This window comes from Zonotrichia albicollis, chromosome 3 (assembly GCF_047830755.1).
Source record: "Zonotrichia albicollis isolate bZonAlb1 chromosome 3, bZonAlb1.hap1, whole genome shotgun sequence".
NCBI lineage: Eukaryota > Metazoa > Chordata > Aves > Passeriformes > Passerellidae > Zonotrichia > Zonotrichia albicollis.
The window spans coordinates 100,401,571-100,423,506 of record NC_133821.1 but is presented as its reverse complement, the minus strand read 5'-3'; the positions used below and the strand labels follow the sequence as shown (position 1 = coordinate 100,423,506).

The 21,936-nt window shown below is 40.6% G+C and overlaps 1 protein-coding gene across 2 annotated transcripts in view; it reads left to right on the top strand.

The window, feature by feature from the left end:
* The first annotated feature begins 9,651 nt into the window (after positions 1–9,651).
* RAB23 (RAB23, member RAS oncogene family) overlaps positions 9,652–21,936 on the top strand; it is a 17,544-nt gene continuing 5,259 nt past the window's right edge. The window contains exons 1-6 of one of the 2 annotated variants that reach the window (XM_074538265.1): positions 9,652–9,793; positions 11,928–12,129; positions 12,935–13,020; positions 18,134–18,290; positions 19,747–19,829; positions 21,589–21,681. In XM_074538265.1, coding sequence (XP_074394366.1) covers positions 11,975–12,129; positions 12,935–13,020; positions 18,134–18,290; positions 19,747–19,829; positions 21,589–21,681 — 574 coding nt within the window. In that variant the 5' untranslated portion in view covers positions 9,652–9,793; positions 11,928–11,974. Of the gene's footprint in view, positions 9,798–11,927; positions 12,130–12,934; positions 13,021–18,133; positions 18,291–19,746; positions 19,830–21,588; positions 21,682–21,936 lie in introns of both variants that reach the window. The other variant, XM_074538266.1, reaches the window with a different exon arrangement.

The window sequence follows — 21,936 nt, the reverse complement described above, 5'->3', positions numbered from 1 at the left end:
CTAAAGAAGCCCACATAGAAAGGGAAAGAAAGTGTTTCCTCTGCAGGCACAAGTGACAAATCCATCCTTTTCCAGGCTGTAGCTAGAGGTGCTGTGATGGTGGAGGGCGGAGTTTTGGAGCTACTGGTTAGAATAGGGCAGAGAAAATGTCCAAACAGGAAGATTTTCGTTTTCAGTGTTAAAGATCATTATATGATCTGGCATAAGTGTGCACCAGGATGGGAATCACATCACTTTATATCACTTTTTGGCCACTTTATGGCCAAGGTTTCCACCACAAATAGGGTTGTCACATTTGTTTTCATGCCCCTGCTCCTCTCTGGTGTCTTCTCCACCCCTTACCACATCAGAGCAGATTCATGTGCTTTTTGTGGCAAACCCTGGAACTTCTCCAAGCAGCGATCTGTGGACCTCAAGAAATCATAAACACTAATGAATAATTAGATTTCTGTGCAAGTTGAAAGACAAGGAGGAGCAAGTGCCAATGAACCCGTGACCCCAAGCCTTCTTATCGCAGAATAAAAATCAGATAGAGACAAGGCAGTGTACATGGGCCTCTAAGCCGCTATAAATCCCTAAATGGATTGTGCACTGCATGAAAGAAAAGGGAAATAGGCCAAGCCCTCACTGAGCAGGAACCTGAATGGCTACAGCAAACAATGTGCCTGAGTGAATTGCACTGCTCAGGACTAATGCACCGAGCTGCTGCTCCGTACTGCCAAAAGGAACAGCAATCCACACCACCCCAGCGAGGCACGTCCTTAGTACCACTCTCCTTTCATCACAGCTCTTCCCTCAGGGCTGTCCTTCTCCACCAAATGTGTCTTTGCTCCCCGCATGATGTGTCTCTGTGCCTGCGGAGGCACATTGGAGTTGGCAAGTGCCTCTCCGTGGCCCTGCACTCAGAGATTATGCACATTGCGTGCTGAGCTGTGTCCTTTTGTTTCTGCCCCTCCTGCAATTCCCCGGAGCTGCCTTAGCTGGATTAGGCGGCTTTGTGTGTTCTTCGCCACGGGGAACCTGACCTTTTGCATGGAGGTTCTGCTACTAAAACTGAAGAAAAGATACAAAAAACAGAGTAAAAGATAAATGAGAGATAAAAAGACACTTTTAGAAGTATACTTTGCTGCTAGCAGTTTAACAGGGTTGAATAAAATATTGAAAATACATACATAGTGCAACCTGGTGCAAAGGATTTTTTCCTGCAACTAGCAGATATACCAGGGGAGGCAGACTTGGGATGCTAAGGGTTCCCCTGATGCTGCCCAGTATGTCCTAATCCCCACAGTACACAGCACTCATTTGTTAGGAGGGACTGCTCCCTTAAAGGAAATTCTGTTGGAAGATTCAGAACTAAAAGATTTGAAAGCATGGGTCAAAGACTGGATTGAAGTTATACGCTGGACATTGTATACAGATGTAGTGGGATAGAATATAAGAAAATAAAGATAGTGTAGAAATTAATCTTACCCCTAAGGAGTTGCAGCTGGGCCAATTATCAAAATTAGGAACAGGCCTGACTTTACCAGGCCACAGCTGTAACCAATGAGAAGAAGAGTGCTATAAAAGAGTGGGTTGGCTGGTTGAGGTGGGAATTGGGTTAGTTGGTGGTTTTGTGGCAAGTAAAGGGTCAGTGTTTTGAGGAGCTGCCCATGAGAAACACCAAGAAGGTATGAAATTTTTGCAATAAGGAGATAACAGTATGCAACCCCTGCAATAAGATGATAGCAGACAGGGACTACTTTCACTTCAGCTACCAGATTCTGGTCCTTAGTCTCTCTGTCTAGTCCATGCCATTCTGCTTTTTTTGCAATAAGTACATTTCTTAAAATATAACCCTAGCTTCAAAAGGGTTTCCCAGTCTCCTCTACTGTTCTCACAGTTCATCTGCAGCATCCCATGGGGAATTTAATGATCAACATGCTAAGGGCCTCTGCCTATCGACAAAGAAATTGTTCCAAATGTTGTTCAAAAAACAGCAAGAAAATGGAAGAAAAAAGAAAGGTGATGAGTCTGAAATTCTTACACACAAACAATGAGATTCCAGCAGGGCCATCTCTTGGCAAAAGCTGACATGGGTATGAGTAACATCAACAGAACTGCCAATAGCAATTCAGCAAAGGCAGTAATGCTTAATAGGAGAGTTGTTCTACCAATATTCAGAGGGGATTAAAGGAACAACTGGACTAATTACAGCCCTTAGCCTGACAAAATATTGGAAAGGCTGATATGGCACCCAATAAATGAAGAGTTAGTGAGTAATTTGATTAATGTCAACTAGCATGGCTTTAAAGAGAAATAGATCTTTCCAAGTTAATCATTTTTTGATTAATTTAAAATGTGTTTGCCAGAGGAAATGGAGCTGTGTGATGTGCTTCTGTAAGGTGTTTAATGTTGCCCCACATGGCATTTTTTAAGGAACTGCTAAAATACAGTACCAAGATAAGGAAAATATTAAAATATTTTAAAACTGGATAACCTCCTCCATATTGAATATGACTGCAAATGGCAAGTCTTCATCAAGTAATGCAATTATCTCCCCAAGAGGCTGGTTCTTTATCCCATGATGTTCTTGACAAAAAGCAGGAATAACACAAAAAACCACAAACTTACTTCCTGAATAAGCATGCAATGGCCTGAAGCAGATCAGAAAAACTGAAGGATCACTGATAAGGAGTAAATGAGGTGCAGTGCAAAGGACCAAAACATGCCACAACTAACCTGACAGATGTTGCAAAAGCTGAGCAAAAAAATCAATGAGGAAGGCACAACTTTGAGGGGAAGATATGCGGGACATGGCATGGATACTTAAAAAAACCCAACAACTCGCCACGGTGAAAGCCATCAAAAGGCATGGCCTGCCATCTAGTGGAGGGACATGCACCAAAGCTTGCCCAATTGATCCCCATTCAAATTGCAAGATTTCGTTTCCCTTCCCGAAAAGAAATAACATTTCCTTTTGGGAAGGGAAACGAAATCTTGCGAAACAGAAAAGAAAGATTCACAAACACTCTGGAAAGGAGATATGATCAAATCAAATGCAATTGAAAAAAACCCAAAAAACCCCAGAAAATTGGGAAAATTCGTGACTACAAGAAAATGGACCGGGATTACATAAGGTCCAGTGCAGAGGACCAAAACAGGCCAAAACTAACCTCACAGATGTTGCAAAAGCAGGGGAAATAAAGCAAGGAGGAAGACACAACTTTGAGAGGAAGATATCAGGGACGTGACATGGACACTTTAAAAAAAAAAAAAAAATCTTTGCCAACATGAAAGCCATCAAAAGGCATGGCATGCCATCAAGTGCAGAGACATGGACTAAAGCTTGCCCAATTGATCCCCATTGAAATCACAAGATGTTATTTCCTTTCGGGCAGGGAAACAAAATCTTGTGAAACGGAAAAGAAAGCCTTACAAACACCCTGGAAAGGAGATAGGATCAAATCAAATGCAATTGAAAAAAACACAAAAAAACCCAGAAAATCAGGAGATTTAGTGACTACAAGAAAGTGGCCTGGGAGAAAATGAGGTGCAGTGCTGTCCTGGTTTAGGGCAAATTTGGGAGAAAGCCTCCAAAGGGGGCCCCTGCAGAGAGCAAACCCACATAGCCCCTCCCTCCAACCAGTTTGGGAAGGATTCATCAGAGAAAAGTGAAAAGAACCTGTTTATTTAGCAGGCAAAACAGCCCCCAGCACACAGAATGAACGATACCAGCTGACAACACTCTGTCACTGCTCTGAAAAAGATGACAAATTCAGAAAGTCTCTCCTGGGAGTGGTCACTCTGTTATCAGTCCCTCTGGCACTGGGGATAGCTGCTGCAGGCCACAAGGTGCAAACTCTTGGTGTTTCTTTTCTTTCTGCTGAATACAGATGTGGTAAATAGGTATGACTTGTGCTGATAAAAATTGAAACAGTAATCAATATTGATACAGTAATTAATATTTGGGAATAATAAAATAGTTAAAAGTTGTAATGCCAAAGAAGAGAGGGAAAGGAGAGGCTCCACCCACCCCCCCTTCCCAGCAGATGTTCTCAAGGACCACAGGAAAGAAGCTGAAGATACAGTTGCTAAAAATGACCAAGAACCTGGTTGGGTCCAAGAAAATGCTAATTATAAAGGAGTTATTGCTTTGATATGTAGATGCAGTGATACGTTAGTCTTGGCTTACATTGTACTGGCTTGGTGCGCATGTGTAACCCAAAGGTGAATTAAAGGACAACGAAGAAGACTCCAGGGCCTTCATCAGTGACGACCCCCAAAGACTTGTGCGACCACCAAACCGAGTGGTGGCACATGCGTGGTAAAGGTGGTAATGAAGGCGGAGACAGAAAAGTGACGAACCGAAAATGGGAGGAGATGGCATTGACACATGGCATATAAGGGGTGACTTTCACTTGGCAAGCTTGTACGTGAAGTGGCAAGGGTCAAGAACCCTGCCCTCCGTACCCCGCGGTTGTTTTTGCTTATGCGCTATTATTTGAACCAAATTATCCCTTATTTATATATTTTCTAAACTATTCAATTAAAATTGTTGCTACCTTAAATATTGTTTGGTTTTTTTGATGAGATAATTGGGCAAACATAACACAGAGGTAGTAAAAATGACAGATTTAAAATGGATGCCCATCCCTGCTTTTATGCAGTGTACATACAAAGTTCTCTGCAAATGGACTACAAAGAAATGGCATTACATAGACACAGCCTTAAATCACAGTTAGTTGATGTGAATGAGTGGTTTAGGTCACCTAAAGAGTCACAATCAAAGGTATTAGCAAATTCATGTGCAATATAAATTTGCAAAAGCATGACTTAAAACTTGGCGGCAAGTTTCACTCTATTACTCATTACACAGATGAAATACACAAAGGAAAATTGTATTAGGATCAATTTGCATGGAGATCAGGGCCACAAAAGGGCAAGGGGGTAAGGGAGATCTCCCACTGAGACACGGCTCAGAGTTGACCCCTCACTTTCTAAATTCCTTATGGAGCCCAGTTGTGGTTGAGTCCAAACTTCACCTCAGACTTGGTCAACAGCTTATATCTAGAGGGTTTAACAACCCTTAATAATTGACTAACTTATCATTGAATAATACAGTAGGATTTACAATAATCACAGCAGTAGCTTAACTACAAATCAGAGATGGCAACATTCACACTACACTTGCTATAAGGTAATTACATCAATTATGTACAAAGGTACCTGTTAAAAAATCTCAAGTTTGGTGAAATACCTCAAATAATAAAAAGAATTAGGGATGGGTATTACTAGTCCAGGATCCATCATCAGCTTTCAATAATGATCCTCCAATTATCTTGAGCTTGAGAGCTGGCAAGCTCTGAGAAGCATCCCACTCAGAGGGAGATGCTGCAGCCCAGGAAACTCAAAGAGCCTCACTCAGGACTGCAGTTTATAGGGTGACCAAAGGTTTGGCTGTAATCATCTGTCAATCTCCATCCTGGCTGTAAACTACCCAAGATTGTAATTACTGAACTTTCCTCAGTAACTATAATATTGTTCCACTTGGGATATGATTCAGACAGAACAATGTTCCAAGGCTATCTGTTAGAAAACAGAAGTTTCTAAGGTAACAGAAGTTCCTGGGAACAGACAATGTTTCTGATAGGCTTGAGTGGAGTTTAAGTGCCCAAGAGTCATTAATCAAGACGGAGGCCTAACAAGAATTCCTAAGGTCACAGAGCAGCCTGGAGAGGAAGAGGGATGCACCACCACAGCTGTGACATTGTCACAGACATCTTTTCAGGAAAATCCTTTCCTTAGGATTTTTTCCTCCTGAGAAGCTGAGAGGCCTCAGGAACAAATGTAAACAATGGTTATCTGCTGCTGTGGAATGAGTTTTGTAAACCCTCCCATGTCTATCCCCAGTTGGTCAGTAACAAGCTGTTACCTTGTAGTAAATGGTCAGTCTTGGACAAAGTGTCTACATGCAAGAAAGAGTTGTGATATATTGTTTTCATTCTTTCGCTGAGATGGTTGGGATTGTTGAAGCAGGTGCAAGAAAACAGCCCTAATCTGTAGAATTCTTTTGCAGGGAAACAAGTTGTTTTCTGCCATTACAGGCTTCTGTTTTCATGAAGAGCTGTTAGCTTTCTCCTGGCTATGTCAGACCAAATCAGGATTCAGACTGCAAGGCCTTATACAGGCCTGCTGTTTGCCACCACAAAGTGTTTGCAAGTTCTCTTCACAGGCTAGTTAGACAAAACAATCCTTTTCCAGATTGAGACCCAAGGACAGCCATTACAGCCTCAGGCCCAAAAAGCATAAACAAAGGTGAATTGAGGAGAGCAAACTGAGAGGATGGGACTTCATAACCTGAGGATGTAATTGGACAATTAACCCCAATATGTAAATGGACCAAAACTTCTAAAAGTGTGAAGACTTGTGACAGGTCATCCATTTGTGTCCGTCTTGGGTCCATCTTGGGCAGAATCCTGGCCAGGCTCTTGTACTGCCCAAGACATATCCTTTAAAGGCCTTTGAATAAATACCTACTTTATTCCTTTAACTCTGTCCAGCCTCTGTTCCAGATCAGCCTCTCTAGGCATCACAATCAGAAGGCAAAAGCCAATTAGGTGACAATGAAACAAAAAATGTGCTAAAAACTTAAACAGTGCAAGGGTGAAAAGGGTGAAGAGTTAAGTTCTCACACCACAGCCTACTCCTGTCATGATGTTATATGAGCTGTCTGCCCCCAAGGAGGGTAAGACAAGAACAGTGAGCACCATGTACCCCAGCAGTCATCATCTGGTGACCTTCCAACCTCACACAAAGCATGAGGCCGCATCTTGGCAGTTCTTTATGTTTACTTGCCCAGTGCTTTGAGTTATAATTTGGAAAACTGAAATCCATTTCACATTCCTCTTGTGACTGATTTAACTTGTATCTTTTAATCCTCCTGTATATCCTCCCAGTATATTGGTAAAAACACAATTCAGATTACTTGGGCAGAGAGAAGGCTTAACCAAATGATTCCTTAATTAATTCATTCCCACAGCAAATTATTTCCTTATAAAAATTCATTTATTATTAAGCATATACACCAACTTCAATAGACATAAATTTTCCTCCAAGCTCATCATGTTGTATGAACACAAACACAAACATTCCAAAGAAATCTACAGTTACTAGATGGCAAATGTAAAAAACCCCAGCATTATGGAGTAAGAAGCTACTGGGATGTACAAATCAACTTCTTTAACCAAGTAACTCATAATTGCTACTCTTTTCAGCAGTTATTTACAACATGCCTGTAGAATTTTAAGGTATAGTACATCATATGTTGAGAACAAAAGAAATTACTATGTAGGCATGGAAAGACTCATCACTACTCTCAGGAATGTATATTTATTACTCTATTACTAAATTATTACTTTTCTATTAATATCTGATTCCTTCACAGGAGACATGAAAATTGTAGCCATTCTTGATTAAAATGCTAAGTAAAATCTCAGAAAACAAGTTGTTATTTTTACAGTACAATTAACAACTTTGCATACTTTTGCATTTTGCCAGTTGTTACAGTCTGCACTTTTAGTCCCAAATAAATTTGCCTTAATTAATTGGAGGCTTAGTAAATACATACCCCAACTATCTGGCTAAGCATTTGACTAAACTCCATGCAGCCAAAATATGTCCTCTAGCTCGTCTCCCTCCACTCTGTTTCCCAAAAAAATCCACACTTCAGGTTTTCAGGCAAAATATCAACAAGTCCCCCCTGTGGCTTTTGAGTCCCTGCTCCAGCAGCTCCAACGAGACACCATAATCCAGCGAAGCCACTGCACCCTCACCCCACAGGAGAGGCTCAGCACTAAGACTGTATGGGGGGGTGCCGCAGATTTATTCAGTTTAATTCTGTGAGAATGAAAGGAAAATTCTATAGATTTCTAAGCAAATTCACCTATTATCCTTGTGATGGTTTTTTCCACAGTTATGCCTGAGAGTTTTCTGATTGCTCAAATGCAAAATATCCAGCTTCACTCTTGGAGAGCATCTTTTTCTGCCATCTTCATTTCTACTTAAACAGCTTTACTGATGTTTGTGTAAAGAGGGCGGTCTATTTTCATAGAACAGATTCTATTTGGTTTTGTAAATTTACTTACAAAGGTATCTGGGATAAATGCCCATAACATGGTGTTCCACAGTTAAACTGCTTTCCATCAGCAAGTGCCTCCAAAGACAGCCATCTGAATGCAGGGCTTATAATGCAGAGAACTAGTGCTTCCAAAAATAAGATGTTGACCACACAATACAGTAAATGTACACCTTCTACCTAATAGAGTATGTTTAAAATAAGCTTATACCAGTCTTACATAAGACATTAACTTACTTCAACAACAGTTTGGACATGACTCACTCTACAAGAAACTGATTTTCCCACTTTTACTAATGTGACAATTATGAATTACTCTAGTGCCTGAAAAATTTTTGAAGTAGTACAAACATGGCAACTAGGCAAATATATTACCTGCCTAGCTACAGGGATCCACATGCATATGCTTTCTTTTCCTGATTCTGAAAGTGCACCATACCATAGAAGTGTTTACAATGTAGGCCTTAGGCGAGATGAATCTCAGCCACACCCTAACGTCTCCCATGATGAACACAGGGAAGTATAATAAGGCACACTTCCAAAATATTACTTTGGTATTAGGCAGGTAACAAATTTCTCTTAATGTGAAGGGTCTCCAATTCAAGGCCTTTTGGAACAGAGAAGCCTTGGCATCAGACAGACTCTGAGACTATGAGCATTAGCAAAATGAACATATAAATTTTAAAATGGAAATCATGCATAAAATCTTACTACTCCTTTGGGATGTAACTGCACAATGTTCTAATCCAAAAAGTATTTATTTAGGGACCTAACTGATGCTAGAACAAAGCTGTTGCCTTGGGAAGCACAAGACAGGCACAGAGACCTCTCTGTTGTGGAAAGCCGACTTCATCAACCACACTTGGCAATATCTGAGTGTTACTTGGCCACCTTTGAGTAGCAGGAGGGCCGGGGGCACCAAGAGCAACCACCCCAGCCAGGGATGCGCTCTGCAGTGTGGGAAGGGGATTTAAGGGAGTGGACTTCCTTCAGCAGTTTAACTTAGAAAACCAGCCAGCCAAAAAACAAAAATAAGGGGTTAAGTAAGGTAAAAATTCAGATTTTTAAGACTACCACGTCTATAGTTATGCCAAAACGTATCCTGTTAACTATACAGCCCGGGAGCTAGCAGACCACGGCGATGGGCACAGTTTGGTTAAAAAACAAAGGGTGCCACAGGAGGGCACACACAGGAGGGCAACTGCCTTCCGAAGTAGCCTAAGGAAAACCCGTGGCTGATCACACGGGTTTGTTTTCCCTGGAGGATGTGGTGAGGAATGCCGACATATAGGGAGTGGACGAGGGATGAAGGCACCCGTAGGCAAGGAAAAGATCACCCATGTCCGGATCTTTCCTCAGGAACCCAGACGGAAACCCCTAAAAAGCAACTTTTCCCTCGCCTCAAGCCCGACTGGGGGCACAGGGACGGCAGCCCAGCCCCGGGCGCGGCTCCGGGCAGCCCTCACGGCGGGGTCGGCCGCGGCTCCGGGCAGCGGGCAGGCGCCTCCTCGAGCGGCGCCCCCGCTCCTGACGGCGCTTCCGGCCGGGGGAGCCGGGATGTGCGTCCGGGTTGGGTCGGCCCCAGCGAACGGTTTCCTCTCCCTCCCCTCCGTCTCCTCTTCCCTGCGCCCCTGCACCGTCGTGCCCTCGGAGGGAGCGCCGCCCGCTCCGTGAGGGGTTGGTGAGAGGTGCCGCGGGCGGGCGGGGATCGGAGCCAGGGCGCCCCGGACCATGGGCGGGAGCGGGGCCGGGGCCGCGGCAGGGGCCGGGGCGGCCGAGCCTCCACCCTCGGCGTGGCCCCTCGGGCAGAGCCGGGAGGTGCCGGTGGGATGGATCCCTGTGGGGAGACTCGTGGGGGGCTGCCTCTGTTCTCGCCCAAAACGGCCATGCGGCTTCCCGGTGCTAGCGGGGCTTGCCGAGCTCCGGGTAGCCGGGTGTGTTCCTGCTAATGTCGGCAGGAAACATCATCTGTCCGAGCGAGCCGAGCCAAGGGATCGGATAGCCGCGCCCTGCCAGCACGGGTGTGAGCGTGGTGATGGGCAGAGCCTTTAAAACTGGAGTATCTTCCCCTCATTCCACAGCAGCGTGATCTGATTCTTGGGAGGAAATTTGCAGCTGTAAAATGTTGCTGTGATGATATCCCGGCACGGCAAAACGTTTGGGAAACTTAGCTTTTATCAGGTGGGCAGTGGTAAAGTTGCAGCAAGTCCGAGGGCGGTCAAGAGAGACTTCAGAGCCTTGGAGCAGCTGGTTAAGGGAGCGGGAACACAAGCAGTGTTCTTTTCTGGCTTTCCAATCACAGGGAATGAAATAGGAAGAGCCTGGTGTTATAGGCAGAATTTTGATTTTTTGGTGGTGGGGGATCAGTCTACACAACAACCATACTGCTGCCAACTCTTTACAAGAGTTAGTAGGACTCACTCAAGTAGTCTTAGACTAGATGTGAAAGGGAAAAGGGATAAAACCAGGCTCCCTAGAGAAAAGTTTGAGGGAGGCATGCATTTGAGGGATGGAGGTCCAGAGAATGGTGGTGAGTAGAATTAAATCCATGTGGCAGCTGGTTGCTGGTGGTGTTCCCCAGGGCTTGGTGTTTGTGCCAGTCCTGTTAAATAACTGTACCAGTGATCTTGATGAAGCGATCATGTTCACCCACTGTCAGTTTGGAGGTGACACCAAGCTGGGTGGGAGTGTTGGTCTGCTGAAGGGCAGGGCAGGAAGGCTCTGCAGAGGCATCTGGACAGGTTGGATCGGTGGTCCAAGGCCAGGTGTGAGATGAAACAGGGCCAAGTGCCAGCTCCTACACTTGGGTCACAACAACCCCATGCAAAGCTACTGGGGATAGAGTGGCTGGAATGGGGCCCAGTGGGAAATGGCCTGGGTGTGCTGGTCAGCAGCAGCTGAGCATGAGCCAGTGTGTGCCCAGTGGCCAATAAGGCCAATGGCATCCTGGCCTGTATCAGCAATAGTGTGGCCAGCAGGAACAGGGCAGGGATTGTCCCCTTGTACTCAGCACTGATGAAGCCACACCTCAAAATCCTGAGTGCAGTTCTGGGCCCTTCACTGCAAGAAGGAAATTGAGGGGCTGGAGAGTGTCCAGACAAGAGCAGTGAGGGGAAGGGTCTAGAACACAAGTCTAATGAAAAATGGCTGAGGGAGCTGAGGTCATTTAGGCTGGAGAAAAGGAAGCTCAGGGGAAATGTTACTGCTTTCTACAACCGCCTGAAAGGAGATTGTAGCAAGGTGGGGTTTGGTCTCATCTGCAAGTAACAAGCGATGGGACAAGAGGAAATGGCCTCAAGTTGTGCCAGGGGAGTTTTAGGATGGATATTAGAAAAAATTCTTCACTGAAAGGATTGTCAAGCATTGCAAAGTGCTGCTTGGGGCAGTGAGACAACATCACCATCTCTGGAGGTATTTGTGGCACTTACAGACACGGTTTAGCACTTGGCAGTGTTGGGTTAATGATTGGACTTACTGATCTTTGAGGTCTTTTCCAACATTAACAATTCTGTGATTTTGTAGTTCAGTGCCTCCATTTCTTCCTCACTAAGAAAAAAAGCCACCAAAACATCAGTGAAATATCTTTGCATTAAGCCAAATAAATTATTCTCTACTTCTAATTTTTATTAATTTTCAATTTGTAAGTGTCAAAGCAAAGCTAGTTAAATAACTTGCCGGAGGTCACTTAAGCAATCTGTGACAAAGAAAGAAATTGTACTGAATATGCACCCTAATCTGTGTGATCATCTTGCCTCTTGCTTTCTATTCACAGCATTTTGATGAACATAATAGCTATTTACTTTGTTGACAGAATCAGTAGATTCCTGAATAAACCAGAGAGTCACCTGAGACGCAAAGATGTTGGAAGAAGATATGGAGGTGGCCATCAAGGTGGTAGTAGTAGGAAATGGAGCTGTTGGGAAGTCCAGTATGATTCAGCGATATTGCAAAGGGATTTTTACAAAAGACTACAAGAAAACTATTGGTGTAGATTTCCTGGAAAGACAGATCCAGTATGTATTAAACAGATGACATACTACTGATTTTTACCTCTCTCTCTATTTCTTTTTTCTGTTGTAATTCTAAAATATATGAAGGCTTGGAAACAAAGCCTGCTGTTTCTGAAGCACACTAAAAGGAGTTGTTTTCTCTCTTGCACTATGGGCTAAAGTTATATCCTTTATTCTCTATCCAAAATTTAAAATTATAAATAAAATCTGGAATATCTGGCATGCCAGGCTCCTTGACAAGTTTGCTTTGTATTCTACCACCAGCTGATTATTTTAAAATTTTTTTAATGATTTCTTGTGAAGAAGTAAAACTGCTTATGATAAAAAAATTACACAAATTTGTTAGCCAATGTAGAAAAAAACTACTGGGAAAAATGAGTGTCTTTATGCAGTATAAGCAGGTTTATACCAACCCTATTATGTTGGTAAAGTGGAAAATCATATGATAATGAGAAGTAAGAAAATTCTATAAGTTCTGCAAGCTGATGAAAAAGGCAAAAGCACCATTCCTCAGGCACCTAAGTTTTGTTTTGATGTCTATCTTATTTTTCACTGTAGAGGGAAATGTAGAGGAAGAGGAAAATATAATACAGATTGTCTGTAAAAAGGATATAATGTAGTTGAGGGACTATTGCCATACTATGTTATGAAGGTGAATTAATATTAATTATAAGTTACATTATGTTTAAATCCAGTTAAATTTTATTTGGATTACTCCTATAGTGTAGAAACAGAAGTATTTCCATGACATTTGCTTTGATTTGTTCCTGTTACTGTATTGATGACAAAACTGTCTTGTTTATTTCAGAGTTAATGGTGAAGATGTCAGGCTAATGTTATGGGACACTGCAGGTCAAGAGGAATTTGATGCAATAACTAAGGCCTACTACAGAGGTGAAAATACCATGTTTGTTGTTTGGTAGTTGGGGTTTTCTTGGTCGGCACATCTCTAAAATATTTTCATATCCTTGTATTAAGAATTTTAGTTATTTCATGTGTGTGTGCAAAGCATGCTTAGTTCAGCTTTTTCAATTCTTAAGTATATTTTCTCTTTGTGCAAGTTCCTTGTCTTAATTATGTCCACTTTATGCAGTAGTGCCCTTTAGAAAACATTGAATGAAATGAGACAAATGTCTGCACAGAAACTGGACAGAGTGTAGATATTCAAACCATCAGATGCAAATGTGTATTATCCCTCTAAAAGTGTTTCATTATGTCTGTGAGACACACATTTGTAAATATTTCAAAAACTGTGGATGAGGCACATAGTAATTAATCCAAGGGGGGGAAATCCACCAGTCATCCTGGAAAGACAGTTTTCAGGGCACAAGAGTTCTTTTGCTAGTACAGTGTGCCTCAAATACATTAAAGAGCAGTAACAAAAGTGTATTTACTTCATCAAATAAACTGTATTATTTGTGTAAAGGCAGCTTATCTATTTAACCTGTTACAAATTGTGTACTTTAGCTTTCTTTGCTTATAATTTAACAATGGTTCTGTAAATATATCTCTTTGTTTGTTTTTTTTTTTAATGGGAGAGATACAAATGATTTGGCAAAGATTCCACTGTTCAGTTCTTGCAAATTAATTACCTGAGATGGGGGAAAATATACTGCTATGGTATAAAATGATCTCATTTGGAGATAAAGTAATGATTGTGCCAGGCTGTTTCAGGGTGTTACAATCTTATGATCGTTTTGTTTCATAATCAATTTGCTAATCGGTGGGGTTTTTTGGTAATGCTTCCTGTTGTTGCCTGTGATTGATGATTACTATTTCCTCAGAGAAAGGTTTTCTTTTGTCATGTGGATATAAATAATTTACAGCTGACAAGCTGAGCATACGAATTTTGGATGGTAGTAGTTGATTCTCTTGGAGCTTCCTTTTCACTGTCCTGGCCTTTGCTCCTCTTGTGTGCTTTGCTCTCCCCAGTTGTTTCAAGCCAAAGACCTTTTCTCCTAATTACTGGGACTGATAGGTTAGAATATGGAGCACTGAGAAGAACTCAGGACTACATCTACTGGCCTCAGTTACCACAAGCAACCTGCTGGTTTAAAAACAAAATAAAAAATTTGCATTAATACCTTGAAATCGTGGTTATGACTCAAGCCCAGCGTAGTGCTGTTAGATCTCTGCTTGGAGTTCTTTGTACAGAAGTTCTTTCAGCACAGTCAGCCTGTTCACATTGTAGCAGCATGATGGGTATGCAATAAATAGTTCAAGGTGTCAGATGCAGAGACTGCTCTACACTAGAGTTTGACTCATGAAGGATGAGGGAAATTGGATGAGCCTGGAGTGCAGTTTTGGTCTAGCCTCAGCAATCACACTATTATAGAAGAAAAAGTCAAGCTTACTTTGGAAATGCCAGGCTTTTATTGTTAATAAGGGGAGGGCACCTCTAAGTTAGGTCAGATAGATGCAGGATGTTAATTTAAGGTTTGCTTCTCCCATAGGTCACTGTCCCACTATCATTGCACTGGGGCCTATTAACTCCCCTGGGACTCTGTGTATTGTCAGTTCCTCAGTGCTCACACAGGAATGCTTCAGAACCTGTCTGAGTGTTTCTTGTCCAGGGACCAAATTTATTCAACCTTGCAGAGAAAGAGCATTGGAGCTGACACTGGATTTGTTGTGTGGTTTCCTGCATGCAGGCAAGTGTGTGCAGCCAGTGCAGTTGCATGCCCACAGTCACACAGTGCAAGGAGTACAGCAGCCTAAATTCAGAGCTGAAGGAAGCACTGTATATATTTAATAATTTATTTTTTGTATTGTCCCATGGTTCTTCTCAGCAGTTTCTATGTGATTGAAGTCAAATGTTTCTCAAAGCAGTATTTGATAATTTCTTCGTGCATCTTATCTTCTTCCTTCTACTACCACTGGTGTATCTCGAATATCCTTGCTGGGTTTTTGATGGAAGACAGACATCTTGCTCATTAGTGTGTTACTCAGTTGCTAATTAGTCAAATTGTCAGGATCCTCATTTTGTTGCAAAATAGTTAATTCTTCATAATCAGGCCTTCATAGGATTGCTTTCATTTGCATTTGTTAATTTGTCTGTAGTAAATATGATAATGGAAGACCCTAGTACAGTTATTTTAAGTACTGTTAAGGAGACATTAAATCCTGCTGAGTCTGTCAAAGACAGGCAGGATCCACAGAAGTTAAAACATCAGCAGTAAACAAGAATTTCTGGATGATAATACTGGATTTTGATCTCAGTGTGAGATTGAACAAGTCACCACCAGTTTTATAGGGAATATGTGCTTTCTGTTGTAGCTTGGATAGCTGAGGCAAAGTACTGAGTGAAATGAGTAGCGTCAGGTATAAAGCCTGTGAGAGTCCTCTCATGGCAAGGAATTTCCTTACACTTTCTTTTACAAAGGCTTTGTACCTTGAAAGGAAAAAAATGTGGAGTCTATGCAGATAGGATAGTCTGCTGAGGCAAATTCAGCTGACAAGCTCGTGCTTTACTTGAATTAAGTAGCACTAGTCTCTAAATTCTTTTCTGAATTGCTCTAGGTATAAATATTATGTCAGTGATTCTGCAGGCAGTTGAAGCATTTTAAAATATAGAGGAATTATCAATGCAGTAATTGCACACAATGTCATTTTCTTCAGTACTTTAAAGTAGCTTTTTGGAACAGCTTCTTACAAAGGAGCTTTAATTTAAAATATTAATTGAGAACATCCTGAGCTGTTATGTTCCTGTCTGACACGGTCCTGAGCCTTTGCTGCTGGTGCCTGTTGTACATAATCTGTTGTATGACTGCGTTAGCAGTGGATGACTGACACAGTAATGGTACTCACTTTTGAATACTGTCAGTGCCTGCATAAAAAGGTGTTTATGTGGTTAAATTCTAAGGTTTGTCTATTTTTTTCCTCCTTAGAACTCTTAGATGGATAATATAATTTCTTAAATTGTTTATGTTTTCAGTAAAATTACTGAGCATTTAGCAGATTTCTTGAAAATGAAAGAATTTGCATATTAAAATCTCTGCTCTGCAGTGTCTTCTGTTGAACTCTGTTGCAATACTAACTTCTGCACCATACTGAAGCACACTTCAGAAAGATCACAGTTGATGCAGTTTTGCATTGAACTTGAGAAGAAAAACTACTTTTGTCTTCTCTTCTTAAATAAGCATCTTACAGAGTTATTGGATTAGTTAAGTCTGATATTTATGATCCAGTGATTGAAAACTTTTGCAGATGTTTGGAAATACACAATAACACGAGTGTATAGAATTTCTCTTTGTTGATGACACTTTGTTTTACTGTTGTTTGTTGTAATAATCTTGAAGGTCCTCAAAAATATTTCAGTTTGACTCTTTATTAAAGCCTGTCATATAATTTCCTTTTGAAATGAATATGGGCAAGCTGAGGTATTTTTACTGGCCTTGGCCACTGCATTCTACCTGTACTATATGTAAACTGAATAAAGTCTGATGTAGTGTGCTACCTTCTCTTTACCTACCACATGCCAGGGCTTTTCCCTCTAAACCTACTGTTACTTGTGGTAGCATTCAGAAGGAATGGGTGGAAGGAGAAAGATGAAGTGAAGGTGTCTTAGTTTGGAAACTTCACAAAGGATTTTTTGGTCTTGAAACTGAACAAAGTGATGTTTACAGATGGTGGGAGTATTTTAATAAATGCTCTCATCTCCATTATGCTACTATGTCAGATAATAGGCAAATGCAAACCAACCTGCTTTGGAAAGAATAATGTATTTTACACCTTTGTGGCAGGAATTGCATCAGAATAATATGTTAGAGTACAGTGTGGACAGTAGGGAAAACAAACAGTTTGACAACACAAATAATAGCAGACATTATGGAAGGCTGCATTGCTGCTTTTTTACAGGTAGAGCTTCAGTTGAAGTTCTTAGGGCAGTTCTTACTGTTTTGTCTAAAACCATACCAGAAGAGTCTTAATATGCATATGGAAGAATGTTAAAGAGCAAAATAGCATAGGAAATCTTTCTGGAAATAGACTCTGAACTTGGCTTTTAAAAAGCTAAATAACAGCAAACCTAGTAAGAGAATCTGTGTGCTTTGTGCTAGAGAAATAGAAAGATAAACAGAGTACAGGAATCAGGGATACTTCATGAAACTCAGAAATAAAATTCATACTGATGAAAAATTTTTCATGCTGTATGACATTAATGGGAGATGTTCATCACAAGATTATGCTAGAGTCTCAAAAACACTGGCTATCTATTCCTTTCATACTCTGTTACTAAGTAACTAGCACATTGAAGGCATATAAATAATGAAGTGTGCAAAGAAAAGCAGTTTCTGAAGAATAACAAAGGGCTACTGGACAGTCAGAAGACTACACACTAATATTTCAGCTGTGGAGGTACCTTCTCAGTATCCATGAACTTTAACTGTTGTTTATTTACAAAACTGCAACAAAGGGTTTTGTATAATTTATCGTAGTGCTCTGATAGAATTATTAGACTACCTGATAGTATTAATTAGAAGCACATTTCTTTTCCCCCAAAAGGTACTAACAATTTACTTGAAATAGTCACAACTTCATCTGAAAACGTTTTAAAGTTTTCTGCTTTTCAGAATCCAGATTACTGTACCACCAAGAATAATGTGAAATGTGCTTTACAGATGCTGCATACAGGAAAAAATCTGCCTTCTGGCCTCCATTAATCTATCCGTAAAACAGCAATAAATGAATCTCCCCTTCCCCTTTTCCAGCTTTCCCAGACCTCCTTCTGTTCCTTTCCCCTGCATACATTCAATATGCTGGAATTAGCCTTAAAGGTAACAGACCCATAGTCATCAGAAAGATGGCTGTAATGACCAAAGTAATATGGCAATGAATTTTCATTTAGGCAATCTATGACCAGTGGTTTGACACAAGCTGGTAGTAAAAGTGCATGTTTGTGGGAAAAACTTTAAAAATCCCTCATATTTTAAATAATTATATTTTTTTTCTGTTGTTTATTGGCTAATTTGGGTGTATTTGTATTTGTAATTTATTTGTATATTTCTAGGAGCCCAGGCTTGTGTTCTTGTGTTTTCAACAACTGACAGAGAGTCCTTCAAAGCAATCCCTACCTGGAAGCAAAAAGTTGTGACTGAAGTTGGAGACATTCCCACAGTTCTTGTGCAGAATAAGATTGATCTTCTTGATGACTCTTGCATAAAGAAGTAGGAGTTCTATTGTACTACTTTTAAAGATCAATAGGTGCCTCCTGTATTCACAAGTTTTAAAAAAAGAAGTCAGTGAGAGTTTCTGGTGAAGAGTTAAAGTATCTGGGTGGTCCCACCTGTGTCCTGCATCTAGACATGCCCTAGAAGCACACGGGGTGGGTGTTGCTGCATGACTGTAGACAGTCACACTTGGGCAGGTGTGCTGCAAAGCTAGGAGCTTTCTGTTTATTTCATGCTGCATCCTGAAGCCAAAAGTAATAGAGGAAAGACATAAAAAGATTGGTTCTGGCATAGTATGATTCCCACCCTTTTTTTTTTTTTTTCCCTAAAAATCTAAAACTATAGATTTTCTCTCCTGTTAAATTTCAGTTACCTTTAAACTGTGCTGTGCACCATGGAAGGCACATTGTCTGTTCAGCTAGTAAATGCTTGCTAATATTCTTTGCTTTCTTTAATTTGTTTTTTATTATTCATTTTTATCAAAACATTGTGACTCTGTAGAAATATGTATGTGGTAATATTCTCAGACTGCATGGTGCTGAATCTTCCTTGCTGTATTTTTCTTTACAGATTTTATTGTCAATTCATTCTGCCCTTGTGTGTGTGGACCAATTTCATTCTTGTCCTAAAATCAGCTTAACAAATGTGTTTATTTATCACAGCATTTCATGTAGAAAATAGTGCATGATCAAGTTGATCATTCTCCACTTCTTCAATTTCTATCATCTTCCTGAGAGATTTAAATATTTCTTCTTTTTTTTGTTGTTTCCTGCACTGGCTTTCTTTGTTGTCTGTTTGCTATCATTGATGGCATAAATCAGCTTCTACTTCTTCTGCAAAGAATTCTGAGGATTTTTCAAAGGAAAAGCAAAATTGCATTTGAACTCCTCCTTTATTCATGGTATGTCACTTAGGTTTGGTTCTCAGAATACTCTGTCAGCCTCAGTAACATAATCTTTCTGATGATTTGATTTTCCTTAGGGAAGTATTCATAAGTTTCTTTAATATAAGTTCTTTTTCACTTCACAGAAGAAAGTAATTCTTGATTTCATCTGTGCACTCATCTGATGGCATAGCATACTGCTTCATTAAGATATGCTTAAGGATTAATTTTTGTTGTTGTTTATAGTTTGCAGTGATAGTGCTGTTAATTACAGCCTCCTTCCTTTTGGTTTCACTAACACACTTCTTTGAACCCCTGGGAAGTTTTATGTAATGAAGTCAGTAAATACTGGACAGAATTCCTTTGAGTCATAAAGACACTGCATGTAAAATACCTTCTTTTTAGAGTGGAGATAGTGTAAAGAAATTAAGGATTAGGTATTTTTTGACTGTCTTGAATTTCTCAACCCACTTTGCCATGTTTAACTTAAAGTGAAGCATTTTGTTGATAAGAATAAATGCTGAGGAATGAGCCAAGTAAAGCCTTACAAAGCCGTCTTGTGTTGTGCAGTGAGGAGGCAGAAGCGCTGGCAAAGAAGCTGAAGGTGCGGTTCTACCGAGCGTCAGTGAAGGAAGACCTGAACGTGAGCGAAGGTAGGCGGTGCCGGGGGGAGTGGGTGAAGGGAGGAACGTGAGCGAAGGTAGGCGGTGCTGCGAGGGGCGTGTGGGTGAGGGAAGGAACGTGAGCGAAGGCAGGCGGTGCCGGGGGGAGTGGGTGAAGGGAGAGCTGAAGGTGAGCGAAGGCAGGCGGTGCCGCGGGGGTCGTGTCCCGTCCTGCCGCTGCTGCGGCCTGAGCATCCCCCCAGGTTAGAGCCAGCTGGCTCTTACACATCCTTGCATGACGGTGGCAACCCTCTTTATATTCCATAGCAGCACGCCTTAAACACAGCTAAAACTACCTGTGTTCAGTGGGTTAGGCCCATTTCTGTGTGCACATCTTTCTCTTTCACTAACAGACACAGCTGCGAGGCTCACAAGTGCCAGTGTGTTATGGTTCCTCAGTCCTAATGACTGGCAGTAAGCACAAGCTTTTAAAATAAATACACATAGTAGAAGCTCAATTATTGCAACATAAAAACTGTTGAACAGATTATTTTGTAATTGTTAATAGTTAAGAAGCAATTTATAGAAACAATTATTTTATATTTTAGTCCTATTTAGATAAATTACATTAAAAGATTGCATTTATTGTAGTGTTTTGTCTACTGGTGATATTTGATTAGTTCCTAAGTACCACTTTTAATGTACTTAATTTCATAAGCGTAGTGTTAAAATTTTGAGTCTCTGTCTTTTGTGGACTGCGTTTGAATAATCATGTACTAGACTCCCTAATAATATATTCTTGTTTAATTAGCCAAGATTATTAGTAAACTCCCTGTTTCTTCTATATTAACATCATTCACCATGGGAAAAATTTGCAAGAGAAAATGTAAAAGTCTTTTGTATCATCTTTAAATGAGTTTAATTACAGATGTAAATAATCATAACACATCTAGGTTCTAAAAATTCTGCTTTAGTTGTATATTTTTTCAGATTCCTAGGTCAACTTTATATATGCCAATAGAAATGAGGGTTGTATTAGTTAATTAGAAAAACCTTGTTGCCAAGTTTTATTAATAGACTTATTTTACGTGACTACTGTTTTTCTAATGCTTCTTGCAATATATATATATATATATATATATGTATATAAAATTCCTACATTAATTGTATATTGAATACATGTATTGTATATTGTATACAATTGTGTTCAATTGTATATTGAATACATGACTGTAACAAGTTCCAAGTTGCATTAATTGAAACATATGGCAATATGTGTGTGCCTTTTTTTATTTTTTATATATATATATATATATATATAAGAGCATTGAGATATTTCTGTGCAGGACTTCAGGGTACTGTAATCTGTAAGAGCTGGGCTGACACTGGAGTTGTTGTGATCTTCACAGCAGTGATGTTGTTACTTCTCATCCAGGGCTCCTCTCCAGCCCTCTCTGAATGCCTCACCCCCTTTTATCCCAGCTACCTCCACAGGCTACAGCTGCTGCCCAATTAAGCACATCACAGCTGCAGCCCATTTACAATAACTGGGATCAGGGCAATACAATACAGAGATCTTTTACTGCCATACATATATTTACAATACATATATTTACTCAGGCCCCTACATGGAGTGACCTGGATTCTGCCCAGGCACACAGGCTTGCCCAGAATCGCTCACCAGCTTGTGCTAAACCTGGGATGTGAAATGCACTTTTGTCACCATGCAGAATTTTGATATAAGGGCATCATGATGATTATTATTTTTAAGCATTCTGTGATATACCTTTTTTCTTTTTTAACTTTCCAGTTTTTAAGTATTTGGCTGATAAATATCTTCAAAAGCTCAAGCAACAAACAGCAGAAGATTCAGAAGTAGTACATACAAGCAGTAACAAGATTGGTATGTATACTATAATAAAAAAAACCCCTAGAAACAGTGTTTTGTGCCATCAAAGCTTATGGTTTCATCTGTTTCCTTATGGAATTAATACAAGGGGAGTCAGAGTCTAATTATTACCTCCCTATCTTAGGATATCATCTCTTTCTGCAAAATAACTTTGTGACTCTTTAAAATTACAAGATGGCCAAACTGATGTACAAAAGTTTCTAGCTAAAGCATGGCAAGTGCCCTTTTACTAAATTCATTTAAACAAGA